At 40.7% G+C, this 11,204-nt stretch overlaps 1 protein-coding gene across 1 annotated transcript; it reads left to right on the top strand.

Annotated features, from left to right (window-relative positions):
• Positions 1-338: 338 nt before the first annotated feature.
• Positions 339-3,392, top strand: LOC145041279 (cysteine-rich receptor-like protein kinase 43). Its single transcript, XM_078989289.1, has 6 exons — positions 339-584; positions 731-867; positions 1,668-1,875; positions 1,968-2,202; positions 2,321-2,471; positions 2,742-3,392. The coding sequence occupies exons 1-6, from the start codon at positions 521-523 to the stop codon at positions 3,177-3,179; spliced, it is 1,233 nt and encodes a 410-aa protein (XP_078845415.1). The 5' UTR covers positions 339-520; the 3' UTR covers positions 3,180-3,392.
• The last annotated feature ends 7,812 nt before the right edge of the window (positions 3,393-11,204 follow it).

The raw sequence follows: 11,204 nt of genomic DNA, 5'->3' as shown, positions 1-11,204 counted from the left end.
CAAAGTAATAGTGTTTTTGGAGTCATTTGTACCCTTTTATTTGTTTGGTTTGACACGCCGGGTGATCCCTTGGAATATCTGTTTTTTTAACACATAAAAATGGATTTCATGTCTTACACTGCAAAAAAAAATAAAAAAATAATAACATTATAAACCTTTTAAACCGAAAATAAAGATTTTTGTAGGCTAAAACGATATTATCCTTTATTTTTAATGCGGTGTTTTAATATATACATGAAGTTGGAAAAGGTTTAATGTTAAAAAAACATAATTGTTTTAAGTTTAATGATGGTATAAACTTGGACAAGTTCGTCATGTCTTGCGAAGATTTACGCGTCTTAGACTATTTCACGATTATTTTATTAACGTAGCTTTCCGAGCTTCGCATCATCAATTCCAAATCACCATAACGCTTTTATACAATTCCACCTCGTTAATCTCTCTATAATGATACCACGATCCACAATTTGCTTTCTTTTCCTATCTTCGTAATTAATGTTCGGTGTAGTCAGCAAGCAGGATGACCAAATCCAACAGTTTCTTCCACAATTTGGTTAAACGCTTCAACCTCAGTTCAAGTAAAGGTTAGTATCTTTAACACCCATTTCAAGATTTCATCAAAGTTTGTATTTTTATATCATTTTTGAGATGGGTTTTGATTTAGATTATGTATACTTCAAGGATATCGTTTTCACGTGTTGTCTTTTTGGGGTTTTGAATTGGAATTCAGAAAGCCAAGAAGAAGAACTGGAAGCGATTGCTGCTCAAGAACAGAAGATTTTCAGCTTTCAAACCCTAGTTTCTGCAACCAAAAATTTCCATCCAAATAATAAGCTTGGCCAAGGGGGTTATGGACCTGTTTTCAAGGTTCCATTCATCATCCCTTTTCTCTATCTTTTTTTTTTTTCCAATAAAAATAGTTTCATAATTGGATTCATTTAATTAAACCATTTATCATTTTCATTTGTGGTGGTATATCATGTGTATGTAACGGTGGGAGTACCCGAGAGTAAAACACACGTTTTAGAAGAAAATATTATATTTTAGAATGCCTTTCAATGCATACGATGATGCCTTTACATAATATGCCCCTAATTTAATCATGTTCGGCTACACTTCAAAATCATGCCAAAAAAACCGAAGTGGGTATTTCTTAATACTCAAAATTAATCCAAAATCTCGATCCTTATTGTTTAAATTCTTGGGTATACGAGTATTGTGAATAATTTGGAGTTTCATGATGCTTGAGCTTTGATAAATCGTATTCAATTTTTGATTTTTGATTCTTAATTGTTTAATTCTTGACTATACGAGTATTGTGAAGAATTTGGGGTTTCATGATGATTGACCTTTAATAAATTGCACTCAATTTGAAAATCTTGATTCTTACTTGTTTAAATTCTTGGGTATAAAGTATTATAATTGAGCTTTAATAAATTATAAGTTGTACTCAATTAAATCTTCATTCTTAATTGTTTAAATTCTTGGGTATACGCGTATTGCGAAGATTGCGGGATTTCATGATGATTGAGCTTTAATAAATCGTATTCAATTTGAAAATCTTGATTCTTAATTGTTTAAATTCTTGGGTATACGAGCATTGTGAAGAATTTGGTGGGGTTTCATGATGATTGAGCTTTTAATAAATTTGGTGTTTGGATGTGTAGGGTAAATTGGATGATGGTAGAGAAATTGCAGTCAAGAAGTTATCACAAACATCAACTCAAGGGAAAAAGGAGTTCACAACTGAGGCCAAACTATTGGCACGTGTGCAACATAGAAACGTTGTCAACTTATTAGGGTTTTGTGGGTACCCAGAGAAGCTCTTAGTATACGAATACGTTGTACACGAAAGCCTAGACAAGCTTCTTTTCTGTAAGTTAATTATCCTTATCCTTTAAAGGGTATATAAGTAATTTTACTAAATGCTAAAACTAACTATTGCTTATATAACATTTGTGATTTAGCATCCGGAAATCGAAAAGTACTAGATTGGAAGAGAAGATACAATATAATTGTTGGTGTGGCACGTGGGTTGCTTTACCTTCATGAAGACTCACATGATCGTATTATTCATAGAGATATTAAAGCGAGTAATATTTTATTAGATGATAAATGGATACCAAAAATAGCGGATTTTGGCATGGCTAGGCTTTACCCCGAAGATCAAACTCACATTAACACCCGTGTAGCGGGTACAAAGTACGTTTTTTTTTTCTTGATTTAAATAGAAAGTGGACATAATATGAACAAATCTGATACTCTGTTACCGAAAAGAGAAATATACATTGGAATTTACATTTTTACCCTTTCGATGCAGTGGATATATGGCACCAGAGTATGTTATGCATGGGAATCTATCTGTGAAAGTGGATGTATATAGCTTTGGTGTCATGGTTTTAGAGCTTGTCAGTGGTCAGAAAAACTCGGCTTTTAAACTCGACCCCGAGTGCGAAAATTTACTAGATTGGGTAAGAACTCGACTTTTTTAATAATTTTTTTTTGATTAAATTACGTTTCATGTGTTTAGGTGGTCTTTTTTTTGAGCAAGTCAAAAAGGAATCTTTTTGCAATTGTTTATAACGTTTTTGGTTCCAAAAAGGAATCTTTTCACAATTGTTTTTATATCATTTATTCTTATATATGGTTATTGATTTAAACATTAAAATAAACGATAAAGTTAAAGCTTTATGTAAATTGTACATTTTTGCCATACTACTTTGCTAAATTGATTTTTACAGGCGTATAAAATGTACAAGAAGGGAAAAAGCCTTGAAATTTTGGAGTCGAAGTTGTGTTCTTCAGCAGACCTTGATGAGGTTTCTGCTTGTATAAAAATTGGGTTATTATGTACCCAATCGGATCCAGGACAACGACCCACCATGCGGCGGGTGGTGGTGATGCTGACCAAGAAATCCGGTGTGCTAGATGAGCCGAGCCGCCCTGGGATTCCGGGAACACGGTACAGAAGGTCCCGGAGACCGGTGACTTCGGGTGGTTCGAGTTCTCATTCCTCAACCACTACCACCACCACCACCACCACCATCACCACCTCCACCACCCCCACCACCGCCTCAGGTCCCTCGGGTTCTGTTACTCGCCGGAGATCTTCAAGTTCCAGTATTAGTTCAAGATCGGATCCTCATGGTAAACGCCCGATGATGGAGACTTACGATTGATTTGTGTTTGAATTCTTTACGTTGATTATTATTTAGCGTATACCAAAAAGAATTGATTTGGTTGTTGCTTTTTACTGAAAATATGAAGGTGTACATTTTAGGAGATAGGATTAGGTCAACAAGGGTGGTTATTTGTATGTAATCAACAAAGATGCACATTTGACCTGACAAATTTGGATGACCGGATGAGAGACCAATCTTTGTCTTTTGAAATTTGTTTGAGGAGTCTGGCATGGGTATATGGGTATGTTATATTTGACAAAACTAATCGGTAACTGAAAGTAGTTGTTTTTGTTTTAGGAAGAGTATGTATAAGATTTTGAAAGATATAAAATGACATAAAATCGAAAAGATTCTAAAGTTTTCAAAAGATGATTGAAGTAGTTTTTAAGTCTTGTTTAAAATAAAAGTTTTAAACTGATACTTGTGAACGGAGTTTTTTCTTTAATTCAAGTTTTTTCTTAAAAGTTAAAAGTTAAAAATTATAAAGAAAGTTGTTTTACATATAATACAATACGATTTTGAATTTTTTTTTTTTTTTTAATAAAACTAATGTAGGCTCTTATTGAAAATTATAGTTTTGTTTTTTCTAAAAACCAAGGTTGTAAAAATCATTTGGCGGTCGATTGACGATAAACGATTAATCGGATTATACGAAGATTAATCAGGAACCATAAACGATGTTGTGGATGATCCGAAAAACAATTTTCAAAATTTTGATTTGGAGATTTCTTTAAAGAATTATTGATACTTGAAGAAAATGATGTTCTTTTAGCTTTGAAAAACCTTGTTTGTGAATGTGATTCAGAATTCGATTTATTTTTTTGAGCGGTATTTTTCTTTTTGTCTGAATACGAAGACTTGTTTTTAACAGATTTAGTCTTTGAGCTTTCAGATATTTTCAACGCCATACCATTTTGTTTCTTTCGAGACTCAACAGTTTGTTAGAAAATTTTCTTTCTTACTTGTCTTTTTGAGATGTTATTTTCTTTTGAAAACTTGTCAATTTGTTTTTTAAATTCTTTTGAAAAAATTTGACAATACTTTCATTTTCCACAACAAACTTGTTTTAAAATTTCTTTCACAACTTTTTGTTTCTCAACCCATTTTCGTTGAGGTTTTTATCTTTGAAAAACATACGAATTCTTCGTTAATGTGTTTTCGATAGTGTTTTGATTAGCAAAGAAACTTGCATCTGTTGTTTTCTTGTTGTCTTATTCGACAAGTTTATTAAACTCTGGTTTGATATTTTCGACATTCCAGAAGTGACAAACACTTGATTTGGAAAAACAACATCATCAGTGCACTTGAAATTTGGATACACCACATTATTTGTTTCCAAGAAATGAGCACCTTGTTCATTCAACACTTTGTCGAATTTTTCTGTATCACCATATACTTGATCGACAACAATTCATGGAATTTCTGTTTCTTTCGTACCGTTCTTTGATATGAATTTCTGTTGAACTTCATCATCACTGTCATCAGTTTGACTATCTCGAACATCCACAAGATTAAAATCATAGAATTTCGAAGTTGAAGGTTTGTCAGTGTCAATCTTAATCAACGAATCCTCACATTATTCTTTTCCTTTAGATTTTGATGCAACATTAACAATAGCCAACTGAGAACAATCAACATCCTCAAGTTCACTAATTCCACTAATATTATTAGAATCATCTTCAATATCAGCAAAATTAGATTGTAAATCAGATGTCGAATTCTCAGTCTTTTTCAAAATTTTAATTTGTTCATTTTGGTCAAGGTATCATTCACTATATCAACTAATTCATTCGAATTAAGACATTCATCAATTTTCACTATACCATAGGCATATATATCATCTGGAATTTTATCAAACTCAGTAATAGTTTTCTCATAATCATACAAAATGTTATCAACCTTCTCTCTCTCAAAAGCTAGAAAAGGTAATAACTTCTTATGTTGTTCTTTGCTAATTTCACATGAATGATGCAATGCAGTAAGTTTACTATAAAGGCATTTAGCATAGTTACAGTAAATGTTGCGTTGCGCTAACAATAGTTTTACATCACTTGTCAGAGAATCCCTATCACACATTATATTTGTAACCTGCAATTCTAAATGCTCTATTTTGAGGATTTTCGAGTCTAACAACTTCTGAGTCTCTAATAACTAACTATGTGCTTAATTTCTTAGCTTCGTTACTAGCAGACACCACAATTGAATCAAAATAAGCAACAATATCATCAAAAGCAATTATTTTAGAATCATATGCACTTAAAGGAATATTGAAATATTGGAGAATATTACGTACCTTTGTTGTCATTAGAGACTTATCAGTAGACTTTGACACGAAGCATCGACCCGTCACCTTTTCGCCCGAATCTTCCTCCAGCTTCGCATACATGGCACCATGCGTGGTGTTGGAATGCATCTTCTAGTAGGATCGATATATTCTAAACAGTAAATAAAGCAATAAGAACAAGACACAAGAATGGCTCAAAAAATGCTGAATGATTAAATTTAAACACCCCAGAAGAGCTCGACAAAGAACTTCTATTGTATAGGTGTTTTAGGGTTACAGAACGATAATCAAAAGTGATAAAACTCTAAAACCTGTCTAATGCATACATGCATGCACTATATATACTACATAAACCTAACAAAACACGGATGGACATGCCCAATCCGGTAAATACAAATATAGCCCATGACGCAACATATTTACCCTACATTCTCCCCCTTTGCGTCCATGGAACCGAAAGCTCAGCTCGGTTGAGCAACTGAAGACTTCTTAACAGTTTTGAACAGCTTCAATATAATGGCTAGAAGAGTGTGACGAAACGTAATATACCATCAAAGCATGTCCGTGAAGTTCTTCTTGTCGGACTCACTGTTCTTCTTGCACCGATGAATAATGTCAATGATGTGCTCCAGGCAATCGGTTGAGAACATATGTGTAACATCCGAAAAATACAACCAATTTAAATTTTTCAAAACAACCTGATTTTCATCAAAATGTTTACAAAAAGGTTTCCAATACAAGTCATTAGAGTATTCCCAGAATCATATTGCTACAAAATCATGAGGAGCGGTACGATCACGCCTTCGCCTTGCCACAGTCTCTTGAAGATCCTGAAAAACATTAAACCACAACTGTAAGCTCGAAAGCTTAGTGAGATACCCCCAAAATACCAACCACGTATACGCCCTTCCAGGCTACGACCTTCCGGTCCAAAACATATAAAACATACATAACATAACAGAACATAGAACAACCATGCATATCGGGTCTACCGTGTGACTGGTCCGCCGTATCGGGCCTTCAGTCCAACGGATCCATCCTCCGGGTCTAGTCATGTCCTTCGAGTCTACAGTGGGGTTGGTCCGCCCGCGTCGGGCCTTCAACCCACCTGGTCCACTCTCTGAGTCTACAGTGTGACTGGTCCGCCCGCATCGGGCCTTCAGTCGGCCTGGTCCACTCTCCGAGCCTCGGCACGTCTGGTCCGCCCTCGTGGGGCCTACAGCCTATCCGGACCGCTCGCTGGGCCTTCGGAACAACCGGTCCGCCCTGGGTATCTTGGCCTACAGAACAAAGCAGGACCCGCCTCAACCCATCTCCAGTCCAAACAACCATGTGCACAAAACATACACTCATATAACAGTCATAGTCAACAAACCGAACAAGCAGATCACATAGCTTATCATTACCCTAACCGGGTTACCGACCTAACCGGTCACTAGCATAGCATCACTCTGTATATCGGGAAAACTGACCTTAACAAGGCCTCCTAGCATGTACCATCCTAGCTACCAGGATGCAGACACATCAAACAATAATATAACCATAACCAAATCTCAATACAATAAAGGGCCGGCCTTGGTGCCTTAGACCCTGTTGATATAGTGAGGATAACTCACCTCGAAACTACCGGCTGAAAAGATAAGACCCCGCTGCTCCGAACTCTGGCACGAACTCCTTCACTAAACATCAAAACATACAACTCCATAAATACTCTTAATTACCAAAATACCCTTGGAAAACAACTGGTCAACCTTGGACGAGTCAAAGCCAACCCCTGACTGACCCTACTCGCCGAGTCATCCCGATGACTCGCCGAGTCCTTATGCTCAAATCTTCTTTCAAGCAGCGACCCAACTCGTCGAGTCACCCCAAGACTCGTCGAGTCCAACAACTCTGAGTCCACTCGCACCCAACTCACCGAGTCATCCCTTGACTCACCGATTCATCGACTCAACCAGAATATTGGGACTTCCTCGACAAGACTCGTCGAGTCCAAATGGACTCGTCGAGTCCAAGGCCATCTTCAACCTACTCGCCGAATTGTTCTTCCAACTCGTCGAGTCCCAGGCCATCTTCAAGTAACTCGTCGAGTCCACCCATGTGACTCATCGAGTACCACCTATCAGAATCCATACAGAAGCACCTCAGGCCATGCAATTGATCCAAAACATAGATCCAACCTCCTACAATCCATCCATCACGTAAAGTGGCAAACTTTACGTGAATCTAACGAGATTTAAGCCATATTCACCTTAAAACCAAGGTTTGGGACATGGTGGCTTCACTAAGCACTCAAACACAGGAACTTTAATGCACTCTAGGCCTTTAATATTCCAGATCTGAGGTAGCAACCTCAGATCTATCCTCCAAACTCCAAAATATTCCAAGACATACTCCCCACAAACCCCAAAATGATGAAACTAGGAATGCACAGCCTAAGGACGAAGATATTACCTCCAAAAGATGCCTCAATAGCAGCCAAACTCGAATCCAAGCAAAGCCCTTTGATCCAAGCCACTTCTCCTTCAAGATCTCTTCAAACAACACCTCTCCAAGCTCTAATTTGCTCCACAAATGATCTCTCCACGAATTTAAGGTTTCTGGAACTCAAGGGGGACATAAGGGAGGCTGTGGAGGAGTATAACGCTCTTTATATAGGGCTCAACCCTGGAATTTAGGGTTTTCTCCATACAGCACCTACTCGCCGAGTCCATCCCATGGACTCGCCGAGTAGGCCACTTGACACGCGACCATGACTGCGACCTGACTCGCCGAGTCAGCCACGGACTCGCCGAGTCATCCTCTAAAACTTGCACTTTCAGCCCTTCAACTCTACTCTTGCGATTCCGGGATGTTACAATTCTCCCCCACTTAAATTAGGCTTCGTCCTCGAAGCCTACGGCATCTCATCTTCAAATTACTTCCCCCGACGCGCCACTTGACCTTGACCGAACCAAGTCCCTCAAGGTACAACCATAGAACTAGAAGCTCACTTTCTCCTTCCATACGGTGTCCCCACCACCTACTCAAACCGGGCACCAACCGTACCCTCCGATAACCACACTCAACAACCGAGAATTACCCATGATGCCTTACTGCTCCAATTCTCATCTTTCACTTGACTCATATGGCTATAAAGCCACGGACCATCGGATTCCCGATCCGAATTCCACTCTATCCATCCCATGACGACCGAAAGACCTATTCTTCCCTTTCGGAGCAACTCCCCCGAGTTCTCCTCTCGCAATCACACACTCGTGCTGATCTAGCTCTAGCACCCTCGGGTTTGGAAAAACTGATACACTGATGATATCCTCGAACATCCTTCCAGGATGAACCGCTAAAACGTAGCCAAAACCCTGATCAGAATCACACTGAGATTCCAAGACTCTTTCTCTGAATCCCTTCCGAATCCCTCTCCCTGGCTCTACATCGCGGTATTCCCTCCGCGCCCGAAGCAACACATCAAGTCGAATGAGCTTTTATTCCTCTGCCGCACACACGCTACTCAAAAACCACCGTCGGACCACTCCAATCGTAACTCTACACTGCCGCTTTCACTTCCGTGAATTCACACTCCCTTTTCGGAATTCCATTCCTCCCTCTTTTCTTATCAAGGAAACCACTCGTCCGCCCAGTCACCATGACAGGCACCATGGTGCTCATCGCACGCTACATTACCTCTTTAAAGCGTACCCAACATCTATGCATCACCACTACTCTGACTCTCATCACAGGGACTCTCAAGCCCATGCACTACCTTCACTGCTCAAGATTGCTACCCGAGGCCAGACCTCCCAATGTAATCACACTGCAACATACGCAACCCATAACCTTAATCCGATCTAACAATACTCGCAGAGTCTTCAGCATGACTGGGCCGCCTCCCCAGGCCTTCAGCCAATCTGGACCACTCTCAGAACCTTCAGCCAATCTGACTGGACCGTCCTCCGAGCCTTCGGTCTGACTGGTACGCCTACCGGCTTACAGTCTATCCGGGCCGCTCAACTAGCATTCATCACTTCGAACCATCCCTTCGGGAAATCCTCCCGCACATACCGTTCTAGCCCTCTAGGGGTTCCGAACTCTAACTCCATCATACATGCTCGATCCCGGCCTGCTCCCATGCCTTCCTCAATCAACTGCTCAAAGTCTGTATTCCGCCCCGCACGCCTGTTACTCACTCATACGAGCCTGCTTTCGACTAATAGGAATACCGCTGAATTTCCCAAGCAGCTAAACAACCTCTCAGGCCCAACGATCATCCGGAGAATTTCCAATTCTCCCCCACTTAAGACACTAACAGCTAGTCACCGGTCGCCATCACCGATCTCCCCAAGCAACCTTGCAGGAATCGACACATGCACTCAAAAATGTTTTTCACCAGCACCAACAACTTTCATACAATCATGTTCCCATGCTGCACAATCCTGCTCGAAAGGAACCCAATCTTCAACTATCAATTCCTCAGACTACAGAATCTAACTGGCCTTCAAACCAACGCTGCATCCGCCACCAATCCTCACGAAGATAATCAACGATAACTCGAAGTACAAATCCATAACCATAACGATCCTTCAGGGAACGAAAGATACTAAAACAAAATCTCGATCACAACTCGCCAAACCCTCAAGGAACAACAGATACCACACGAAAACCCGAAACGCAATTCAACGAAACCAACAGATAACAATACTCCACAACAATCATAAATAATCAAAACATCAGAAAGAAACATACCCGCAGCAGCAAGTTGAAAAACACGACCCTAAGCCCTTGGGGGCTCCGCTCCACCCTGATCTCCTCCTGTGATTCTCAACGCAGCCGGTGCTGGAGCCTGCACCGGTCCTGCAGCAAGCCGTGGACAGTTGACCTTCAAATGTCCTACCTGATGACAATGATAGCATATCTTCAAATCCCGAACCGGCACTGACTGCCGACAATCCCTCGCATAGTGTCCCTCCTTTCCGCACTTGCGGCATGCTCCACCGGACCGACAAACCCCGTCATGACCCCTTCCACACTTTCCACAGATGTGGCCACCCTGATCTCCCATCCTGGAATCAACGGTCTTAGACCGTTTCGTCGCCGGCTGCGACTGAACCGGAGCTTGCCTCAGCTCACGCATTTGCAACTCAATCTCTAACTCGTGCCGCCTGGCGGCCTCCTGCAACTCCAGCAAAGTCTCGCACCTCTGCGCAGACACAAACTGTCTGATGTCTCTCTTTAGCATACTCAGATATCGGGACATCTGAGCCTGCTCCGAAGCGAACTCAGGGCAAAACATCGCCCTCTCAGTAAACATCCTGGTGATTTCCGTCACCGATTCCGAATCGTGTTTCAGCTCCAAGAACTCCTGAGCCAACCTCTCCCTCTCGACCTGCGGAACATAACGAGTGCTGAACATCTCTCTGAACCGATCCCATGAAATCGCAGCCCTCTGCGCATCCGAGTACGACCCCGTGGTCAATCTCCACTAATCCTTTGCTCCGAGCCTCAACAGGTTCAAAGCACACCTCACCCTCTGATCAGCAGGGCATGAACACGTGAAGAAATATCCCTCCACATCTGATAACCATCTCATAGCAACGATCGGATCCTGAACTCCATCAAAAGTGGGAGGCTTCGTATTATCGAAATCCCGATACTGAAAACCTCTACTAGTTCCTCCCCCTGCCGCTGCTACAGCTGCTGTAGCCGCCGCGGTAGCCGTCTCCGTGAGAGCTGAATAACGCTCA

This window comes from Lactuca saligna, chromosome 4 (genome assembly GCF_052625555.1).
Source record: "Lactuca saligna cultivar CGN05327 chromosome 4, ASM5262555v1, whole genome shotgun sequence".
Taxonomy (NCBI): domain Eukaryota; kingdom Viridiplantae; phylum Streptophyta; class Magnoliopsida; order Asterales; family Asteraceae; genus Lactuca; species Lactuca saligna.
The sequence above is the reverse complement of the archived record's forward strand: the minus strand, read 5'-3'. Positions and strand labels throughout refer to the sequence as shown.